Source organism: Toxotes jaculatrix, chromosome 10, assembly GCF_017976425.1.
Source record: "Toxotes jaculatrix isolate fToxJac2 chromosome 10, fToxJac2.pri, whole genome shotgun sequence".
NCBI lineage: Eukaryota > Metazoa > Chordata > Actinopteri > Toxotidae > Toxotes > Toxotes jaculatrix.
This window is the reverse complement of record NC_054403.1, coordinates 23,263,263-23,286,784: the sequence shown is the minus strand read 5'-3', so window position 1 is coordinate 23,286,784 and position 23,522 is coordinate 23,263,263. Positions and strand designations below refer to the sequence as shown.

Below are 23,522 nucleotides of genomic sequence, written 5' to 3'. Positions count from 1 at the left end.
GCTTTCAGTGGGTTTTGACAGGTCTGTGTGGCTCTACTTCTCGCACTACTTCTTCCAAGTGGATCAAACTGGGAACAAACTTATGAATGATTTCAATTAAAGCCCCTGAAATGTTGGAAATGGTGTCCCACAATGGTTAACAACCTTGACAACCTGAAGCATTAGGAAAAATTACACAAAATAACTACCACAGGATAAAATAGTGACCACTATAAACCAACAACAAATAAATGAGTCAATATTTAGAGCAAATAAAAGGAAAACAGCACTGTTCTCTTCAAATGGGCCTGATTTCATTTTCCAACAGTGAGAAAGAAGGTGAAATAAGATCAAACTGCTCCAAAAATTTGATTATGAGACCACAGGTTGCCATCTGGAGGAGAAAGAAGTTTCCTTCTCTGCTGTAAAAACCTGAACCTGAAAGGTGTTGCAGATAATGGTTTCCTGAGATAACCCAATAAAATAAAGTGTCTGACCATCCCCATGGAGACACAGGGGAGCAGTGCTGTGTATGAGCAGTCAGGTAGAGCTTAGGAACATCAGCACAGGGCAAAGCCACACAGACCACAGTCAGTGGCCAGAGGCTCAGTGTCTCCAAGCATCACTCAGGTCAATAGGTGAAGATCTGTGTGGAGCCTGCAACTACAGCACACTTAAATGCTTGCACACGCTTTGTCTCCCTGTTCTATTAGCTACTCCCAGATAAATCTTAAGAGTGAGTCTGCGAGTTATGTGTGTATGTACAAATCTGATTACAAATCTTGCGATTAATTATGCAGTTTGATTCTAAGATAACAATCACTGCGGTTGTTCTTTTTCATGTGGTAAATATTCTGTAGTTTGGCTGATTGTTTAGCTATTTTACATTCAAAAGAGAATCCAGTATGTGGTGAAACTACAGTCTGATGATAGAGCAGAGTTGATATAAAAATGAACTCTGTGGGAGGAAGCATGCAGGCATTGGTTGTCTGCCACTGCTGGCACCGACTCACAGTGTTTCCACTGGAGATGCCAAATGGTCGCAGGCTGTGCCAAGAGAGAGATGGATCAAGGCGACGGGCCGTGGTATTCCCATGCCTCTGATCACAGAAGGTAGACTCTGCAGGGGAACCTGGGAAAATCCGGAGGTGGGAAAGGTTTCTGATTTGCTCTCCGAGCAAAACTAGAACTCGCCCGGGCTGCAAACCTCTGCGGTGCGTTTTCATTTAGATCAAAGGGCCCAACCCCAATTCCAAGCATGCAAACTCAGTGAAACAGCTGCAGCAGAATCCATGATATTTCCCCTGAGGATTTTCCAAGTGGACATATTAAAACAAACTCCTCCATGCTGTCGGCCACACCCCTGACCACTGGAGCTCTGACCACTCCATGTCTACATCTGTGCCGGTTTGAAAGGAAAATAACCAGGAATGGCCTTCTTAATCGTGAGAAAATGAGCACAAAGATTTTCACTCTTGTATTCTTAGTTTACTTCATCTGGAATATAGTAGATAATACACTGCAGCTCCATGACATATTTACTGGGGTGACAGGATGGGAAAAGTCTTTTCTTTCAGTGAGCACTGCAAACACTTGTTTCTCATGCATATCAATGGCGTTTTTTGACACACTTGAGGAATGATTTGCACTACAATGCCATGTGTCAAAATCTGGCCCATATATTGAAACCACTGAATCTACACACAAACATCTGCAATTATGTCATTGTTTTGCAGATTTCATTTCACATATTTCAGGAAAAAGATTGTTTTATCATTGAATATGAGACTAAATCATATTAATAGACATTTTTGGTCTGGATAACCGTAATTATAATCCAGTTGGCAAGACCGAGGAGATTTAACATTTCTAATTTCAATAGAAAAAAAAAGCAGCAGTATCATTAAGACTAAGAATTTCAACAAATCTGGGAAAAATCTGTGCAGTGACTAACACTATGCTCAGACACAGATATGTCGTGCCCTTGTATAAGTGCATTATTAATTAATTAATGAAGCAGCTTCTTTCTCTTTGATCAGACAGGCATAGTTGCAAATGACAGGCAGAGATGGTGCAACAGCCTGCTTGTCTGTTCAAAGCCCCACTCTAGCTTTCTTGGAGATAGCGTTGCTATGGTAATAGGCATCCTGGCTTAGTCCACAGGTAGAGACTGCCTGTATAAGCAGAGTTACTGTATGCAAACATCTCCCTCAGGCAGCACATAAATGAGACTGAAAAGCTGCCTGAGGGCATAGTGGTGGGAAACGCGGGATACTGCTATCATACCTGGCAGGATTATTTGTGAATTATTAATACGTTGACAGTAGTGAATAGGAAATTATTTTGTTTCTTTCTGTCATGCTGAGACATACAATGAAATTACATCCCACTATCAATAGATGAGGTAGACTAAATTTCAATATTGATTACACGATGACACAAAAGAAAAATAAATAAAGAAGAATTACTTCTAAAAAGTACTCAACAGGAGTCATTGCAGATATGTAAGTCATGTATACACATCAGAGAACACCAGGTACTGCCAGAAAGAGGACTTTTCATTTTCCCCTCCAGCTCTCAGAAGCCCAGGACCTTATTCTGTTTTTCCTCAGTTATTGAAGGCTTCAGCCTTAATAGCACCAAAAAATACTGTCACATACAGTTCAGTGGGTGCAATCAGACATTTTGCATGAAAGTGCTCATCAGTTGTTTTCTGTGCCACTTCTGCCAGCACTGAGTGAGCAGAGAATATCCACTTCCTGAGCACTTCGCAGTTAACAGGATACAGACGTTTGCAAACGGGTGCAAAAATGCAAATATGGCTACAAACAGGAACAACATAGAGCAAGTTAAAACTCTCTTAATTTGTATGTATTAAAAAAAAATAATTAACAAATCAAAAGTGTGTTTACCAGATTTCAGTCTTTCTAACTACATCTGATTCTCCAACAAAAAGAGTTGGCAAGATTTGCTACACAGACTGAGCCCAGAGGTCCAGGTCATCAGCCCGGGACCAGCGCTCATTGATGTTTTACTCCTTCAAACCAGGAACTTGGAAAGTGTGCAAAAGGTTTTCTTTAATCTGGAAAGTCATAGGGGGCAGTCAGATGAAATGGTGACATCAGAAAGTACCAAACCACTATTGCTGAAATCTTTGAACGATATTTTTTTTTCATTTTTTTTTTTTTAAGCTTGAGTAACATGAGACATTACAAAATGTGGAGACCAATTTAAATTCTGAATGTTGACACATACACTTTATAGTTGAGTGTGTCACTAAAATAAGGGCAAAGTGCCAAAAAGCCATAGAGTGAAAAGAACATGGGTGTTGATTGAAAACACAGCAATTAACTGATTTTACATTTATTTTGGGTCCAGTTCTACATGTCTCTAAAAAGCTGTATGGAGGCTAGTCAAATGAAACCGTCTATAACTACAGGGACACTTGAATGCCAGTTTGGCAGGGAGGAAACTCCCAGTTTGGTGGTTTAAAAAGAGTGGGTTTATATTTTTGAGGCTGCAGCTCAGGTCTGAGGCTATACAACTGGTTGCCAGGCAACAGCACTGCCAGCTCCTGGAACTGAAGCCTCTTCAGCTGAACCTTCCTGCACAGGGAGCGACACAAACACAAGTTAGACATTTAATTTAAACAATCTGGAAGAACACGGTGTCAGTCTGAATTTTTAAAAGGCAAGACAGACACACAGAGATATACAGATTTATTCATTTACATAAGGTTCTTGTGCTGTGTCTCATTAAAAGGTTAACAACCATGTGTTCAGACTGAGCACAAGACAAATTTTAGAGGCACCAACCATTATAAAATCTGTGAAAAGACAAATTTGCCCTTGGTGGTGCTAATGCTGAGGTAAACAACTTGCTTGTTAACAAATAATGTATAAATAAGCAACCTACCACTTTCTCCAACAATTTATATTTTCTCTGAAAAGATATATATTTCTAACTTTAGATCCCCTCTTTTATTCATGTCACTGGTCAGCCTTGCAATTGCCTGAAATCCCAATATTTTTTTTAAAAATTAAATTCAGATGTATGAATCACTTTAGTGTAAATGAGAAAGCAGGGCAGAAAAATTGTATGCAGTAAGAAGACGATGGCAACGGCATGAGGAACAGCATCTCTAAATTACAGAGATAAAAAGAGAAAATGGCAAATGACTGTGGGAAGAAGACTAAGATGAAGTCCCTCCATCTGTGCTGGTGGCTGGAGTCACACTGGGGAAGCACCTGTGTGAGACAGAACCCATTATAGAGCCGTTACAAGGCCATTTCCACAGAGGCAAGACCCCAAGTGGCCAATTAGATAATTAGAGCATCCTTTTTCTCCATGTCGTCCCCTCTGCTTCTCCTTCTCTATTTCTTGGTCTAAACTGAAATTTTAAAGAGGCAATGTGTAAAAATTGGCCAGCTGTTGAATTCATGCTCCTTTGGTCCTTCCTTCCCTCTCCCCTTCCCCTGTGGCATTATCGGACTGGCCATCGGGCCTTCACATACTGGGACAAATCCCAATGGGCCGCCACATCAGTGGGCCAGTGGACCATCAAAAAATCTATAAAATTTTACCTTCCTTCTCTGTGTAGCTGCATGCTTGTTCAGGACTGGGCTCACTGGTCACTCACAACCAAGTTTCAACCCTCACCCTAATGATGAGCTAACATTAGCTTGAATAAATCCAACCCCAGCATAGGGTAACTGTTGGCATAATGCCTGCATGAACTGGGGAATAATGTTTTCCATGTTGTTATTTTGCAATCTGATCATGTAACTAATAGAATAGGATAGGCCAGGGCTAAATAGGATAAGATAGGCCAGGGCTAACTGGTTAGCATGCTAACTTTGATAGAGATCTCTGCAACACAATGCATAGACTTCTTTGACACAATGTCATGTTATTTCCACACATTCTGTTAATAATCATTGTTATTATTATTTTTTAATGTTTTAAACTAAAATACTTAAATTATTGCCCCTTTAAGCTCCAGTATGAAAAACTGTCTCTGGTTTTGGCTCAGCTGGACGCACAGGAAAAAGCATGAGGGTTAAGGGTAGGAGAGGGAGAATGTCATTTGTCTTTGTCAGCACACCACAGGACTTGTTTACTCTCTTAACCCAAGTCATTACTACTGTAGGCTGTGGAGAATAATTACATCTTGATGCATCTGGATTGCAGTGTGCACTCAGAACTGGCCATTTGTGGAAATAAATTTTTCTCTTAATTTCAAGCATAGTTTCTTTCTTGTTTATTTAAATTTTTGTTGTAGAAGTAATAAATCTTTCACCTACATTTCAGTATGTTTGCAGTATGTTTAGATTCAGTGCCGTAGGAGAAAATATAATAAAAAGGTTAGGTGGTCAGAGCAGTGGCTGGACAGCATTTGACTTCAACAGGGGGACCTCTTGTCCCACCTCTTCATGATTAAAAGCTGATGCTAATACAACCATTAATGCTCACACTCATACTTAGGGGAGATTTTAAATCACCATGCATGAACTATGGGACTGTAAAAAAAAAAAAAATTAATAATCATACATTGGTGTATGAAGGTGTGTATGTAATGTGGAGGCTAAGACCCGCCAAAAGTTAAAAGAAAGATAAAATAAATGCTAATCACACACGAGTGTTACACAATGCTCCCATTCTAACAGTAGAACTGATCGTCAGTGAGCCACAGTGGATCCAGCTGAATAGCAACAGGTGTGTCACATTAGTTCTTCCTTCAGTGAACTTCCTTTGTTACAAAAGTAAAGCGAATCAAAGAACTGATTAAAAATAAATGACTGGGCATTCAGTGGTCTTAACTGAAACATCACCGGTTGAAGTCTGATCAGGAGCCTTTCCTGCATGTAATTCTTTTCTCTTTGAAGATAAGAAACAAACTTCATAACTCAAACTTAATGGTTATTACTTTCATTTCATCTGAAGTGCTAAAACAACGGACAGCGAGACAGGTTATACCAAACCAGTGACGCTTGCTGAAAAACACCAATTAAAACTGACACCGAGAATTCTCTGTTGTGTGAGGAAGTAAATCAAAGAATAATAGAAGATGAGCCTTGTTTTCCCTCGTCTTTCCTTTCCCTTCTGGGCCCCGTGACACTCAGTGATAAATAATAGAACTCAAATGCAGCCTGAGGCGGCTGAAAACACAGCAGCTTCCCCAAAAATCAAGGCCTCAGATCAAAGGATTAGCTGTGGAAATCTATGCACAGTGATGGCCGTGTGCTTTGGTTGTGTGGGTGTGTTATTGTCTCTGAGCTGTATGAGAGACAGAGAGAGACACAGACAGACAGACAGTATTAAAATGGCAAATGGTAGGTGTACCTGTCGCGCTAATTGAGTCACGACTGATTTTATTGTGTTGTTGTTGTCAGCCTGTAAACATATTTCACTTAAATGAGACACAGGCCGATAATATTCATGCATGATTGTCATCCACATATTAGGAGGGTGGAGTTTGTGTGTGTGTTTGTGTCTGTGTGTGCGTATGGCAGTAGTGGTGGGGAGAACTGTTCTTAGAGACTTTTACCACCTTTTTTTTTCCAAGATTTTTTTTGCTTGTTGCACATCTTATACATCTCATATTTGATATATTTGACAATCAATCACCATTGTCATCCCTACAGCCATACTGCTAGTGCAGTTAAAAATTCATTTCCTAACATTCCTAACAATTAACTGATGTGGATTTCATGGAAATACCGTGGAACAGCCTTCGGCAACTCATTTCATGATGCAACTAGTCCCTCATGTTTTGTGTTCCTCCTTGTTAAGTTCAGAAATTACAATTTAATGTGCAGTCAAGGGTGTTTTTTGTGCAGATGCTTTACATTTGTCTTATTTTCACATATCATGTGGTGTCAAGTATTTTAAATCTGTTGTTTTAAAGTGGTCAATGAAGAATCAAACAAAGAAGAAAGAAAAGAAACGTGTGGCATTACACAAGTGAATTTAGTGGATTTTTCAAAAGCTGAATCAGGGAGTTCAAACACTGGCATATGTCCATAAATTTTGAATGACAACAGGGTATAATATAGCAAGCTAGTAAGTGTTTCAGGGTTTGCTGTGAGCCAAGATGACATTTAAAAGTAAATATAAAATACATTTGATTCCATTTGCCCCTTTTTACTTTGAGGCCTACATTGGTTTTCCTCGGGGTTTCTAAACTCTGGCTAAGGATATTTTTTCAACCTATATGTTAGGGGCAGAAGAGGAAGAAGACAGAAACAGCAGGGCTGACAGTTTAACTGCAACCCCTGACTTTTCGACTTCTCGTCTTCTACTTTACTGAACATGTTTCAGACCTTAGGTGTGCTTGCCAAGGTACAGGCTGCAATGAGTCATCTTTGTGCTAAACAGACAAATAAGATGACATGAAAAATGTACAAGGATAAAATTAGGTGGGAGTTTTTTTTTTTTGCTTGTGACTCATATGGCTGTGAATGACAGTGGGAAGACAGTGATGTAAGCCTCTGTGATGCCAAATCTCAGATGAACCTGAACACAAAGCCAGTAAATGGTCATTTGGCTTGAGCCTGGAAACTATGATGAACAACAGTTTTGTGCAAAGAGACACTTGTGGATCATCATCAGGTGCTGCTCTGAATGTGGCAAATTCAGACTGGACAATTCAACAGAGCAAAATGCTAATTCAGAGTCAGTGTCTGTCTGAATGAGATTGGAGTTACATTTGGGAGAAAGTTCCTGAAAATATGCCCTCAATGCCTAAATAAAATTTTGTAAAGAGTAGGTGGAAACCATGAAAACTCAGTGAAATGAGGATTCAGAGAACTGAACCTTTATAAGAAGTATTGCGATTGAATGTCAAGCTCCAAACCATGACCTGAGCTCCTGTTCCTGCAAAACTGAATTCTGTTTTTACAAACTTATGAAAAAATGTAAATATTTTAGGAAGTAAAGCAGTATCATTGAGAGAGATGTTACTACCAGGATAGATTTATGTGCATCTCTGAGCTCTGAAAATAAAGTGGTTCCAATTCTGATGAGTAGAGTATGTGATTTTCGGGATCCACCCCCGAGAAAATGAAGTCCGTTTAAAGCACCTTTCAAGTTGTGGGTACTGTATTTTGTCACTGTGATGACCTGGATAGTTTATTAAAACACACTAAAGATAGTTATTGAACTGACTGTAATGATACGATGTTCAGATATATTTAGTAAAATTACAGTGTAGTATACTGTAGCTGTTACTGACATGAAACATACACACAGAGTAGGATGTACCTGAGGGAAAGTTTTAGAGGGACTTTGCAGGTTAAAAACAGAAAATTTACTTTTAAATAATGAAAATTTGGCTGCTACTGTGGTGCTTTATGTATATAAGATTACTACTAACAATGTGTAAGCCCAAATTTGATTGGATATGTGGTTGGTTCATTACATGCTGCCTGGTGGTGGGCCCTTTGTAAGTCTCTGTTCAATATTTTTTTTTTACTCTTGTAAATATCAAATTGACAAAAATGACTTAAAACATCCAGTTGTGGTATTGAAATCCACAAAATCATCTCTACACAACTTTTTACTGAAAGAAAATCAACCGACCTCCTTCCTATAAAAGAAAAATAATACAATGCTTTTACCCCTCAATTGGAAATATTCTTTTACTTTTGTTCCTTAGCAGGTCAGAGGTCAAGGTCAACTGCAGAGCAAGACCGCTCTCCTCTGTCTTGCTGAAGGATACTTGAGGGCAACTGTTTGGGTTTGAAACCTGATCATAGACTTGTCTGATGACATTATCCTAAGACTTACTCTCAGCAATTGCTTCATGTCCATGCCATCACTTACATCTAATTAAATGCACCATTATCAAATTAGCCTAACAGTAGGCTATGCACTATATTGGGGTAATAGAGATTGCAGTAATTATGTCAACTGACAATTAAGTTTTCCCTCTGACAGGTGCAGCGTTTGAGTGAATTCAAAGAGCTGGATGTCTCAGTTTATACTAATGCAGTTATTTTGATGTCTGATGTTACACCACTTATCCCAGTGACAAGCCCAGCCTGGTCAAAGAGGTGAGAAGGAAATGAGTGGTTTTTATCCAGTTCCTCTCAGGAGACAGCATCACTGATCAACAAGGGAACACTGCCACCTAAAGGAGGAAAAGGTGAACACTGAGCTGTAGTTTTTTTTTTCCTCGCAGCCATTTTGTTGTGAATGAATTCATCACTAACATGTCAAAAGCCAGACAGCAACTTGGCTTTTGTGTCTTGCTATCGACAGAGCTCCAGGGCGTCTGCATATCTCCTGTTTTAGTCTTTTTGACCACATTTTGTCCATTTGACTGCCTGTGGCATAGGTCTGTGAGTGTTCCTCTGATGTGTGTGCTGTTTTGTTGCAGTGACTGACTTCTCATTAAAGACACAGTGTTAGATGTTTCCTGTTTTCACGGTCATTCCATGGTTGACTCAATATGTGACTTCCCATGCTGGCCCTGCCCTGTTCAGCCGACCTATTTCCCAGTAGGCCTCCAACTCTGAAAGGTGCTGTGTGTGACTTGAGTGCTGGGATGTGGTTTGATGTGGTGAACTGGGCCGTGGCAGCCTGAGGAAGTGGCTCCCTGCAAAAAATGTCCATCTTAACAAGTCGTTCTTATCTTATATTTAGTCTTAAAACTGTCAACATTTGTCATGACTCCATGGCATTTTTTTTTCATATATCAAATAAAACACATCACAGGACAGACTCATTCATTATTCATTATTCAAATCCATATCCTCCTGAGACCCGGCAATTCATTTTTGTCCTCTCCTTTCTTTATCAATTAAGTTTCAGAACTCATCAGAACTGGAAGCCCTCTGACTACTTCCAACAGTACACACATGAAGGGGATGTTGACCGTGTGTGAGAGAGATGCAGAGAGCACAGGCCTAAGCCTGGGGGAGCGTGGCCCTGAGCTGAACCCACGAGTGAAGGAGATGTTGACTGTGTGTGAGAGGGGGATGTGAAGGGGATGCTGCCTGGGGGATGTATGACAGAGGAGAAAAGGAGAAACTATATTTCTTGAATATTTTACAGAAACAGTACACAATCTTGCCTAATTTCATATGCTATAGAATATTCAGACTTGGAGAGTTGCAAATTAGATGCTTTAAAAATAGAATTATTAGCAGTCATCAGTTCCTGCCAAGCTGGTGGAGACAGACACTGAAATGTGACCCTGGCGCTGCAAGTACTTCTGAAGTCCCAGTTGCATAGCAACGCATCTCCATCTGCAGTTAAGCTCCTCTCCACCAAAGAAACAACTGTCATTTTTGCTTCACATGCAGTTTTATACAATAAAACTTTTCCAGAGAAAAATATAAACACCATTGTGTCTGAAGAGCATAGGCCTATTTTTCCTAACCCTTCAGAGGACTGTGTCATATCAACACATATTTTATACTGTAGCTAGTTTGGAAACGTGTGTTACTTTTTCAATACAATAAAATAAATGTTACAAGCAATTAATAACCACAGATTCTGTTCGATACATGGCAAAACTGTACTTTCAAAATAATATTCACTTGCTTTAAATTAAGGTCCTGTAAGTTAAAAGACCCTACAAAAAAATCCCAATGCAAAGTGAATATTTTTACAGAAAATGTAAACAGAATATAAACCAGTGCAGAAATAGGAGCACAAGACACAGAAAATCCCATAACTGACTTAACACTTCTTGTAGTGTTAACCTAATTAATTATGCACTTTAAGTCAATAGCCAGGTCATTGCTTTATGCTCCATTTCCCTACAGCTGAATACTCTTGATTCTCATTTAATGAATGAAATCTTATTTCATTTCAGACCTCATGAAGTATTCATCAAACAGCCACGTAGACATGCAGAACTGCAGTTTATTAACTATCTGTATTTTAGAGTCCTCAGCACATCCTACACACACACTCACAGACAGTCCATTAATACAAGCACACACATGAATTATGTATTCATGCATGAAAGTGCAAAGTGCTCATGTCCACAGACAGATGCACAAAAAGACTCATTCACATACATTTATATATACCATGAACAGCTGCAGTCTAATTGCAATCCCCAAATTTTATTTAACAATTAGGAGAATCATTAGGAGAATTAAGAGAAGATTTCTGCAGGTCTCGAGTCAATTTACTTGATCCATTAGGAGTCTGATAATGGTTCAATTAAATTTGTGGATAGAAGTTGCTGTGCAAGCTTGTCATGCTTTAATCTCTAATATCCTCTGTGGCAAACACATAACAGAGAAATTGCAGCCTGGAAGCGACTTTTGTCTATGATCAGCTGGTCATCATGGTTATAGTCAGGGTATGCAGTGACAACCTTTCATAATTCACCGTTAAGTATTTTTTTAAAGTCCAAAGTTGGAGATACTTGTTACAAGAAAATCACCAGTTCATCCAGGCATCCTAAAGGCATTGAGTTCCCATCTGCTCTGCCTGTTCAGGTATATCAAGTTTATATTTTTTCAACACAAACATCTTTTACTGTTGGCAAGATAATTTTCAAACACCAAGAGCTCAGTGGCCAGCAGTGGCAGAGCTGTTACACTAGGGACACTGAATGATTACCAGATTAAAGTATTAGTATTAAACAATACACTGTATATGCATTAAGACATTTCAGAGGAACATGAGAGTATATTTAGAGCACTGACACTGAGTATTCATACGCAGACACACAAAAATGGACACACACTCCCATACACATGTCTGTTTGTACACGCACAAGGTAAAGTTGTCCAAATCCACATTCTGATGATCTATTTTGGCTTCTCTCTGTGTGCCACACCTGAAAGAATGACGCCTTTATCTTGACAAACCCCCTCGCCCAGTGCTCATCAGTTTGCTGGCCACGCCTGGATGATCATCTAGTTCCTAGAATACTGTGCTTCTTTAGCTGCACTTTATATATTGTAGCTGACAAACTGCAGGGGCCTGTGTTGCTTGCTCCACTGAGTCTGTGTTTGAGTATAGTCTCAGAGGTTTCACTGAGCAAAAATCCCTTTAACATTGTTTAAGAGTCTCCAGTATGCCCTTTCTTGTACTTAGTCAAAGTAGATGTCACTGTCGTGATATTGCAGCAAAACAAAATGAACAAGGTCTTTTCTCGGTGGTGGCTGGTGTCAGGGAATTTCAACAACTCATAGTTCAAACAGGTGCACAAAGCAAAGCAGGGAAAACAGCAAAACATGCTCAGTGCAAGGGGAGAGAGAAAGACGTACAATTGATGATGGGGTAAAAATATCACAGTACAGATTAGCTATGGAGCACTGTTTACGCTTGGAAAACACGGCACGCAGCATGTTTATAGTTGTAGATCAGGTAAACTCAATAGATCAGAATACAATGGATTAAACGTGTGGTTATTATTTACTCAGCTTTTTCATGCAACCTTCAAATTTAGCACCCACTGTTCTAACCTTGGGTGTGAGCAGAACTTCACAGACTGTAACTACTATAAAAAATACAAGACTATAAAGTAGAAAATAGGTTTGCCTTTTAGCTTTTTGGTCATTGCATTGCAACAGTGGTCTAATACAGCATGACTGTATGCACACTATATGAATCCCTTCTGCACTGTTAGCTAACATGCACAAGCCTGCTGCGGCTGCTTTTATTTTTTGATTTTTAAGTTCTTGTCGTGTCTCAAGTCTTTTTGCCAACCTGAGTCTGTTCTGATTGGATGTAGCCTTCTGTACTGAGAAAGAACCATTCAAACAGAATCTGAAGCATCTGATCCCCATCAGAAGAACTGGTATGCACTTGTTGCTCTTTAATCTTTAATATGTCTCATTCTGTGGACGGAGCAGAACTCAGGGGGAAATATTTGCTTTTATCCCAGGATACTGTAGGTCCCTGAGGCAGGAGAGAGGACTGCAAGAGGGCACAATCCGGTTCTTAGAAACTTGGATTGAATTACATCATAATTCCTTGGGTGAGACCCAGCCTCAAGTGCTCCGCTTCCCTTGGAGCCAATGTGAGAAAGCAGATTCAGATTTTAATACACATTATTGCTGAGTGCTGCCTTTTTTGAAGGAGGGCATGGCGGTACACTTGGCTGGAGAACATGTAGTCTATCTATTTTTATCTGGGCCCACAGAAGGGTTTCTGGATGGCAAAACTGCAGAGCAAACAAGTTGTTGCAATTACGCAAGTAAGCCATGCAGAAAATCTTTTGACAATATTGCAAATTATAATTCCTTTGAATTTTTTTTCAGCCAGATGGGACCCCTTAAATGAACATGGTAGAAGTACGGAAGGTAGTATGACTAGACCATAAGGCTCACATCTGGCAGTTCAATTCAACCTGGGATGATGGTATTATGAATGGAGTTAAGGAGAGATATCAAGGGCATTTTCAGGAAGCTGAACACACCCTGTAATGTTAAATGAAAGTCAAAATATGGTTCAGTACTTACTTAATCTTTAATCTCTGCTGTTCACATTTTCACATTATGACCCGTAAATGACAGTGTGTTTGGATCAGTATCAGTAAAACTAAATAATTTTTAATTCAAACTAAATAACAAATAAAGCAGAAAAAATCTGAATCTATCTATCTACCTGTCTATCTCTCTATCTATCCATCTATCTATCTATCTATCTAATACATTCTGGGAAATATTACAGGTTACATCACAGACGTGTCTGTGTGGGCTGCAGGCCCATGAATAATACATTAGCGCCCTCAAGTGGATTATCAATAAAACTACTCTTATCCATACTGCAAATTGTTGGCACCTGTATTTTTACATGACAAATCTGTCTTAGAGAATCGTAATGCCTCCTGTAAATAATCCACTGTTTAATTTTCAGTATTTCCACATCAAGACTGGTCATTGCAAGAAACCTGATTTTACATGTTATTTTAGATAATAGACTGAGCTGCATGATGAAGGAAATAAAGAAGCTATTAAATCAGGGATTAGGGAAAGTCTTTCTCACCATGTGTAGATTGGTGTCCAACAAAACCATCATTTTCAGCAGTAGGGCCGATACCGTGGTTCTCAAATCTCCATTGCTTTATAATGTCACATTTTGTTTTATTTTTCCTTGCTTAGTGAAGAATGAACAAATTAAAGTTCAGAAACCAAAAATGATAGAAGGGAAAGAAGACATGCATAGTTCTTCAGCACATGCACAGGCTATTTAAATGATGAAATTATTTATAAGCTATCCTTGCATTAAGTTGCGCAAAATCATGAGATGTTCCAATAAAAATCGATTTTGGGGGGAAAATACAAACATTTTAAAATTCATGTACTAGTTTGCTTAATGTTTATATTCTGTAAGTACCAATAATATAATATTTTTGGTTGACTAACGTACTTGTATTTTATTTTTATTCCGTAGTTAAGATCGTTTGCCACCTAAGATGTGAAGCAACCATAGACTGTATAGGAAGCAACGCCCATTTCTGGAAACAAAGCCTAACGCGCATGCGCAGCTTCAAATTTTATGGCGGGTAAATCAAGACGAAAACAAACTTTGTATTTAGGAAGTCGGACTGCTGAGTGCTGGGGTTAACACGAAACAGGATTTCAAAACTCGACTCGAAGATGGTTGAAGGTCCGGGCTGCACTTTGAACGGAGAGAAAATCCGTTCAAGAGTCCAGAAAGGACAAAAACTGAAAGAGACCAGAGGCAGTTTGATAACATCCACGGTGAGTCGCGTTATGTCTTATTTGTTAGCGTGCTATCAAGCTAGCGTTAACCGGTTACGTTTTGCGGCGTCTTATGTCTCTTTACAGAAAAACAACCCCGATGGACATGTCTTCCGCAGTCTTTATGGTTGTGTGTACACCGGTGTAGAAACCCTGGGGAAGGAGCTCTTCATGTACTTTGGCCCAAGAGCGTTGAGGTAATGTCGGCCATAAACTTAGGCACTATATTACCACTATATTTCCAAATAAGGTCTAGCTTAGTGGGTGATAACTGGGATTTTGAATAAACAGATGTTGTGTCAAAGTCTGTCCCCCAGTTAACGAGTGTTTTCCCGTAGCGCCCTCCGCTGTGTCGACAGGGAAACTGACTAGCTCTGTGACCTGATTAGGAACTTAAACCTTCTTATTTTTTGCCACGGGAAACGTTTTATTTATCAAAATGTGTGACCCAGTTTAAATATTATGGAGGCGCCATCTTTGTAAAAGGCGTATATGAAAACAAAGTATGTGATTAAAGTATGATTAAAAACGAAATTCCTGCCTGGGTCATAGGTTTTGATGGGTAACATGATTTAGTACAACACCTTCGTTAACCAGAGCTGAATCCATTAGTCAGTTAATCAACAGAAAAATAATCGGCAACTATTGATAATAGTGAAACAATACCAAATATTTTCTCAGTCCAGCCTTTCAAATTATTTCCTGTTTTGTTTCTTTCTCAGATATAATTGTAAACTAAATATATATATATATATATATATATATATATATATATATATATATATATATATATATATATATATATATATAATATTATATTATATTTTTTGGAAATGAAAACAAGATATTTGAACATTTGGCTCTGTGAAGTTTTGATGGATTTTTTTGACAAATTTCCTTGACCTTCTATGAAAACAATTAATTGACAATGGCCAGAAAATAATGTTTAATGCTTTCACCAGGAGAAAAAGAAAGCTTACTCTGCTCATTTTAATGTCTCATTGTTGCTTGTGTTGTGTTGGAGGTCCATAATGGAAACAGTTTGTTTTTATTTTTAATGGCTGTAACAAACATGATGTATGACATGGATAAATTGTCTCTATCATGAATGTACAACAACTGTACATTCATGTTGCAGAATTAATACAAAAATTCCAAGTCATTCATCACACTGATGCAAATATCATATAGAAATACAGAATAGCTATAAGCCACTGATTTGCAACACTGGCCACAATGTGGGTCTAATACATCAAGAGATGCTAAAGGGGTTGCTGCCCTTGTACAAATTGTATTGTTTAGTCCTTGACAGTTGGCATATTTATAGTCTTATGCTGTCTATACTTTATATTGTCATCAACCTAAATGCATCGAGTGGAAGTGTTTCTTTAATCATCAAATAAAATCAGTTTATAGATATATAGCTGAATAGATGTGAGAAAGCAGGTAAAATTGCCAGAGCCTTGCATGAGATTACTTCAGTAGCACACATGGCTGAAGGTAGACACGCACTGCTAGGATGGAGCCTGTGACATTTCTAATACACAGACTTATATGGATTAAGACATGCTATCTTTAAAGTAAATTTGCCTTTCCTTTCTTTCTTTCTTTCATGCTCATATCCTTTAGAGTCCACTTTGGTATGAATGGATCAATGCGTATAAACCCTGCCGAGAGGAAGGATAGGATGGGCTCCATACCGGTGCTGGAAATACACCTGACTAACGACATTGTGTGCTTCTTTGACAGCACTGTGGAAATAAGGTAACGGGGACACCAGCCTAGCCTAGATAGATTGAGGTGACAGAAGTTCACCTTGGGGTATGAGTCTCATACAGGGAGTATGTCCTACATTAAGCTGTGACTGAAGACAGAGGCTATTGTTGCATGAAAAACGCTACCTGTTTGGCTCGACATTTGTCCTGTTCATTGACTGCTAGGTCCTGGTGTACTGCTCAGTCGCCAGACAGACATTTATTTCTACTGTCTGAAAATTTCACCTATGCTGCTCCGTCTCATAACAAACAAACTGAAACTGAATATATGAAAGAAACAATTTTGAAATGTGTAACCTCACAAGTGTACCAGCGACCTTGTGGCACACTTTCAGTAACAGCGGCCATATATTTTCTAAATTCTTCCTGTGCTATAAAATTGTGTGCTCGCAGGTTGACAGGGGACTGTGAGCAGAAGGTGAGAGCTATGGAGAGTCTGGATCTGTGCTCCCCTAAGTTCAGCTTCTCCCACTCCGAGGAGGCAGTGAGGAGCCAAACTAGCAGGATGCTCTGTGACGTTCTCCTAGATCAGGCCGTCATGCCGGGAGTCGGCAACATCATTAAAAACGAAGCCCTGTTTGACTCGGGCCTCCACCCAGCCGTGAAGGTATGGAAAAGATGATGGATTGTGTTCAGCAGAGGAACAAAAAAGAGGGTAAAAAAGCAAGACATCTCACAGAAAAAGTTTAAGCCCTTGTATTACTGAGTGATGCATTGCAATGAGGAGGGTGAAATAGGGAAAAGACAAATAAGCGCATTGCGGCATAGATATGTCTTTCCCTCGATGCAGTTTGGAAATGGAAATGTTTTTGTTTTGTTTTTCTCTGACTATATATAGTTTTTATTGGGGCTCAAATATCTTTTTCCCTCTGATTTATAACATTTTTATTTAATAAAAGTAATAATAATAAAAAAAAAAAACATAAATCAAATATTTTCTAGTCCTGATCTGGAAATCAGGTGTGAAAGACCCAATGGCTCACATTGCTCTTAGGGAATATTTTGTATTAAGAAAAAAAGAGTGTGATTTTTACAGTGACCTATCTACTGCAAGTAAGAGACACTTTGCAGCATGAATACTTCTATTACTCAACTATAACCAGGGGCTCTGCTCTACTCCCCTTAGAAAGTATTAGATCTGATAAAAGAATAGAGAACACTGGACCAAAACATTAATCTAGGACTTTTGGCCCCTTCTTCTTCTGGGACCACTGAATCTTTATGACCTTCTTCTCCATTATCCAGACCCTAGGTGTCTTGAAAGAGCTACAAGTGGTGTTTTTCTTTTTTTTGTGAACGGTATGAGCCCAAGTCATGTCCTTGTTGCCCAAGTTGCTCGTCTTGGGAATGCCTTATATGCAATTTTTCTCTGTTGCATCATTTTAAATCCAGTTTTTCATTCATGTCTGGTTGATTTATTAGTCATATGCTTGTATTATTGATTTGCTGACTGTGAGGCGCTTTTCATCTGTTTTGAAATGAAGGGCAATACGAATAAGATTTATTCAGTCGCAGGCTGTGAGTTGTAACTAACGGTGCTTCATCCTCAGGTTCAGCAGCTGACAGACGAACAGATCCACCACTTGGTGAAAATGACGCGTGATTTTACCCTTCTGTTTTATAAGGTTAGACCTTTGTTTATCAGTAGAAACACTTTTTTAAAAATGTATTGTACATCTTGTATATCTGTATGTGTACTGTTTACTATTTAGATGTATAAACATTTTAGGTATATTGCCGATATCTCATTCAGTGTATCTTGCATGAATGGATTAACTTTAAATCCTGTATTGCTGAGGAAGGAGAGCAGAAGTCAAAGCTAGACAGCCAAGAGAATAGATAAAACAAATATTCCTTTTTCTCCATACGTAATAGACAAGTAAGAAAAGATCATTTTTTTCTTGTTCTCTTTATCCTCATCTTTCTATTCACTCCTGTCTGCCCTGCTTGTCTCTATCAGTGTCGCAAATCTGGCTCTCCTCTCTACAAACATTACAAAGTCTACAAGCGTCCCCAGTGCGGCCAGTGCTTTCATGTCATCACAGTCTGTCGTCTTGGAGACAACGGCAGGATGACTTACTTCTGCGAGCGCTGTCAGAAGGGAGATCCCAGCGGGGTTGACATCAGGTAGAGATTCTCATAGACCTTTGGCACTTTGACTGGAACGGTATTGTCTTGCATTCTTGTGAGGGTGGTGTCATTGACGGTTGGTGTAGGTGTTGTTAAAAACGGGTGATACCAATGATGTTTGAGATGACAAATAAAAGAACACCTATTACAGTGTCTCTTCTCAGCAACATAAAAGCATATTTCTTACCACAGCGTGGCAGACTGAATTCTTTTCTGACTGACATTATACCTAGTGTTTCCATGAAAAAACAACAAAATAGTGCTTTTTCTGAGTAGACTTGTGATAAAACCTGAAATCCTTTTGTAACAGTACAATTGGTAGGTATTTATTTAAATTCTGAATCCATTTTGTTGCCAAAAATGTAATACCGCCATAATGCAAACATAACACGATAAAGCTAGGTGTCATTTTTCAAAACCTAGTCTTTTCACAAAGTTCTAAAGCTTTTTAGATACTGGGTTCAAATTTAGAGAGGCCATCTTTGCAGGCAGATGGGCTTGGCAGGGAGTGGGAAGTGTTATGGGGGGGAAATTAATGCGCATATAAGGCTGTGTTTGCCAGACAGGGCACAGGCTTAACACCTCCTGGGTTGTGTTTGAGCAAAGCTTTGCAAAGGGTTAGAGCCTAAAGCCCTTACAACACATTACTCAGCTGATAAAGCAATCTGTGAGGGAAGTTTCCTGAAAGCCACTGCTTCTTTCCTTCTCCATGACTGTTGGCATTGCAGATTTCCCATCTTGTCAAACATAGTCGAGCTTCATGTCAGAGCACTAACATGTATGCTTGGAGCGCCTACGTAAAACACATTGTCTTCTCACACATCTCTATCCTCAGCTTGAACTGCAAATGTTTGTCTAGTTAAAGGTTTCTGTTTGCCCGTATTTTCTACAGTCGGGTCACGATCATGGTTGCTGAATACTTTTTTTTTATGATTATTGTTTTAAAGATTATTTTTCTTGGCTTTTTTGCCTTTGGTTGATAATCAGTACACAGAGAGAGACAGGACACATGGAGAGAGAGAGAGAGAGAGGGGTATGACATGCAGCACAGGTCTGCCAGCTGAGAGTCAGACTGTGGATGTTGCAGTTATGTGGTATGCACCTTCATCATTAGGCTGCCGGGGCAACCCGTTTGTTCTATAATTTATATGTATTACTCGTTTTGCACTCGCAGTACCAAGGAATAATTATAAATAATCAAGGAAATTTATGTTGTATTATTTATGTATTTACTGATGCACACATTGTAAATAATTCTGGAAGTGCTCCTTTAGCTTTACAGCTGAAGTGATAAAATGAAATAGTAATTTATGTCACATTTCTCAGTATAGAAGAGTCATTTTCCAAAAATGGAAACACACTTATTTGCTAGTTAATTACCTGCACTTATTGATTACATTTATGTAGTCTGAAACAATAGTCCTGCAATAAATTCTACCCTCATAATGGTTACGGTGCTCAGTTTCCAAAGACTGAATTGAATGAATCAAATTCATGGTCATTTTGGAGGCTTTTAGTTTGTGGTGCTGTTGAATGGTATTGTGTTATACTGACAGACATCCCTTGGATTTAGTCTACCCTCACCAATAGACAAAATATTAGAAATTGTAGAATTATTCACAACATTTTCTTATGTTCTTTTTTTTATAAACAGAAAAGGATCCAGTGTTCTGCTTTTGCACAGTAAAACGATTTCTGCGTCAGTGCACTTTTCATTCATCAGTAAGCCTGTTTTAGTAACAGAGATGTATTCGAATCACTGTTGTCACTCCTGTGTTGTCTTTATTCAGTAAGCTCCCTGTCAGAAACAGGCTGACTGACTGGGCATACAATAAGAGAACCAGTGATAATGTGGCTAAGAAGGAGGAAGAGGACTGGGCCTGTCAGCTCTGCACGCTCATCAACCAGCCAGCTGCAAAAGCCTGTGATGCCTGTCTCACTCCCAGACCTGAGGGTGAGTAAAATGTTCTGGCTTCACTGTCACTGAATTTAATGGGGCGACAGAACACCTACTGCAGTGCCTCTTCTCAGCAACATAAATGCATAATTTATACCACTGTGTGGTTGAGTAAATTGTTTTCTTATTTTATTTAGAGTTGAACAATAACAAAATACAATCAACTGCTTTTCCTGAGTAGAAATTTGATAAAGCCTGAAATCCTTTTGTAACAGTACAATTTGCAGGTTTTTATTTGAATTATTAACACAATATGTTGCTAAAAATGAAATGCCACTATAATACAAAAAACAACATGGTAAAGCTAGGTATTGTCAGCAAGAGATAAAATAATAGTAGCTATAATTCTGCTGTTGAGCTGAATGATCCCACGTACCACTTGCCGTCTGTGCTCGAGTATTTCTGAGCAAGGCACCAAACACCTGATTTCTCTGTGGCTGCATCTTTGTATGTTACTGCACAAGTAATGAGCATGTCTGTCAAATGGCCATTTTTCTCTGACTGTCTTGAGACACATTATGGCAGCAGGGAACAAGTGTTTGAAAGGAATTTCTTTGCTGTCTGTCTGTTTGAACTGCCAAACCACAGTTGAATGCTTTATTTTGTATTTTTTTTTTGTATTTTATTGTTTTTGTTTTTTTTTTTTTTTTTTATGATCATCCTGCCACATATTTTTCAATCGATGGCTGACTGAACAGCTGAATAGCTGTATTAATATCACTCCAGACTACAGTTTGCCCATGGCTCATTTGGTTATGCTGAGCTTCCCAAGCGTGGGTAAATTGCCGACTATCATATGTCAGCCTCTCATTTTGGCATTGATTCCTGCTGTTGGTTCAGATGTTCTTATTCCAAACAAACCACACTTTGGACACGATAGAAACCTGCAATTTCAGGCATCTGGCTGCATTTAAAGGGCTTATAAAAGTATTTTATATTTGAAATTAATTTAGATCACCTGTAGGGTTCTGAAAAGGTCTTTTTTTTCTGTTGATTGGTGTCAAAAGGCCACACCAAATCTCCTTTGCTTCACCTTACACCCTATGGGGACCATCTGAGTTTTATCAATGTTAAAAATAGGAGCAAATATGAGTCAAGTAGATCTACAAATGTACAATACATATGCAGAAATTTCACCTGCATTTTTGAACTGACATGAGTATGAGTAAGTCATGACTCTGTTTTTTTATATGAATTATTCCCTTTAAAAATATGGAAATGAATAATGAACACTTGTTTCTTCAGGGTAAGTTGTTTTTTTTCCAGTAATACCCTGATTTGCATTTCTAATGTTATATATTAGTCAACCACTATGCAGCTCCACTAAAACAGTTGGGGGTTAAGTCCCTTGCTCAAGGGTAAATTAATGGTAGTTGTCCAGGGACTGTAAGTTCACCATTACTGAAAACATTTATTTAGTTTCAGAATTGTATTATATGGGCATACATTTCACAGAATTTTGCATAAGGGCATCATCAGCACAACAGATTGTGATTTTTTTTTCTTTAACTACAGAGTCTTCTCCTTACTGCTCAATTTTATTTTATGGCAAGCTAACAACAACCTGCTTTTTACGAGAGCAGCCTGTGCATCAGAATAAGCTGCAGCTGCCGAACATGAAATGAGCCTCTCGCTCTGGCTTCATCTTCACAGTTCACAAAGACAACATTAGCAGTGAGGCATCACCCTTCACCACTGATTTGATTAAGTACCCTTGCACTGCCTTCAAGAAACCACAAGAGGAGCTCAAAGTCAACTGGAGGTCTGCATTCGGGACTTCCACCCTTGTTTTCTCTGACTTGAGCATGAAGCCAAAGCCTGTAAACTCCCCGCTCTCCCCAGCCGGCAGTCATTTGAATTCCTTGGCGGCAGAGCGAGGTTTATATAAATACAGCGTCTGCCAAGGGACAACAAGCCCCAATTATGCCTCTGGTGGCTGGCAGAAGCAAAGTGCCGAGCTCTCCAACGGGGAATCACTGGCCTCCTACAGTCACCCATCCAAGAAAATGAGAATTGATCACAGTCCCTTTCCCAGTAACAATGCTCAAAATGGAGCCCCCAACTCCGGGTGAGTGAGTCTCTTGCTTGGGTATTCATGAATAAGTTTATAATAAGAGAAGTTTTTTGCAACTTCAGGGAGATAAGTGGGATAAAAAAGCATCTGACCGTGGAATTTTTAATGCAACATTGTTAAAAAAAGTTCAGATTGATGAATAGCTATGGCAGGAAACCATGCAAATACAATTATTACCAACACATATCATCACACACGGTTGAGGGGTGGTTGTTTGCTCGCTAATAAGGGTTGATGTGACAGGTATTCCTGTGTTTTATTTTCAGTTTATTTCAAGCTAATAAGACTGTTTCATCACTTCTGTCAGTACACACAAAATAGGAGCGGCAAGCCGCGGCTCCTCCATTTCTTCCAGTCCCAGCGCCCCTTGTTGTGCATCCCATCGTCGTCCAGCTGTCCTCAGAGTGGTCCACAAGGAGGGGGAGAATAAGGGCCGACAGTTCTATGCCTGCTCGCTTCCCAGGGAGACCAAGTGCAACTTCTTTGAGGTGAAAATGGAACTTGTCTCTATAGCGTCATGTTGCTTGGAAAATAAATAACTTTTAAATTATTTCTAACTTTCTTCAGGTTTAGTGAATACACAAACTGTGTAATTTCTTTGCTTCAGATTTAGATGACTGAAATAAAACTCAACAATTAACTTAATGAAACCTTATTTTCTCTGTTGCAGTGGGCAGACTTGCACTTCCCTTTTTGTCACCATGGTAAACGCTGTTTAATGAGGACTGTTCTGAAACTAGGACCCAACAATGGCCGGAATTTCTACACCTGCAGCTTTCAAAAGGGTAAACAGTGTGACTTTTTTCAGTGGGCAGAGAATGGACCAGGGCTATCCATTCTCCCTGGCTGTTAATGTTTTTATAGCAACACATCTAAATGAAACACTGATGCTTATATGTTCATATAAATAAATGGATATCGAAAGGCAC

At 39.1% G+C, this 23,522-nt stretch overlaps 1 protein-coding gene across 2 annotated transcripts; it reads left to right on the top strand.

Annotated features, from left to right (window-relative positions):
- Positions 1-14,468: 14,468 nt before the first annotated feature.
- neil3 (nei-like DNA glycosylase 3) lies at positions 14,469-23,488 on the top strand. Of its 2 annotated transcripts, XM_041048519.1 has the most exons (10): positions 14,469-14,657; positions 14,745-14,854; positions 16,287-16,421; positions 16,826-17,039; positions 17,983-18,057; positions 18,393-18,559; positions 20,353-20,516; positions 22,173-22,587; positions 22,901-23,081; positions 23,264-23,488. In XM_041048519.1, the coding sequence occupies exons 1-10, from the start codon at positions 14,553-14,555 to the stop codon at positions 23,444-23,446; spliced, it is 1,749 nt and encodes a 582-aa protein (XP_040904453.1). In that variant the 5' UTR covers positions 14,469-14,552; the 3' UTR covers positions 23,447-23,488. The 2 variants fall into 2 exon arrangements, with proteins under 2 accessions (XP_040904453.1, XP_040904452.1); XM_041048518.1 differs by having other exon boundaries at positions 14,469-14,854.
- The last annotated feature ends 34 nt before the right edge of the window (positions 23,489-23,522 follow it).

Bases quoted from the DNA above. Each gene is read 5' to 3' on its own strand.
- neil3 (XM_041048518.1), top strand. From the start codon at position 14,553: ATGGTTGAAGGTCCGGGCTGCACTTTGAACGGAGAGAAAATCCGTTCA. The intron at 17,040-17,982 runs GTATGGAAAAGA...CTTCATCCTCAG, and splicing joins GCCTCCACCCAGCCGTGAAG to GTTCAGCAGCTGACAGACGA. The intron at 22,588-22,900 runs GTGAGTGAGTCT...CACTTCTGTCAG, and splicing joins AATGGAGCCCCCAACTCCGG to TACACACAAAATAGGAGCGG.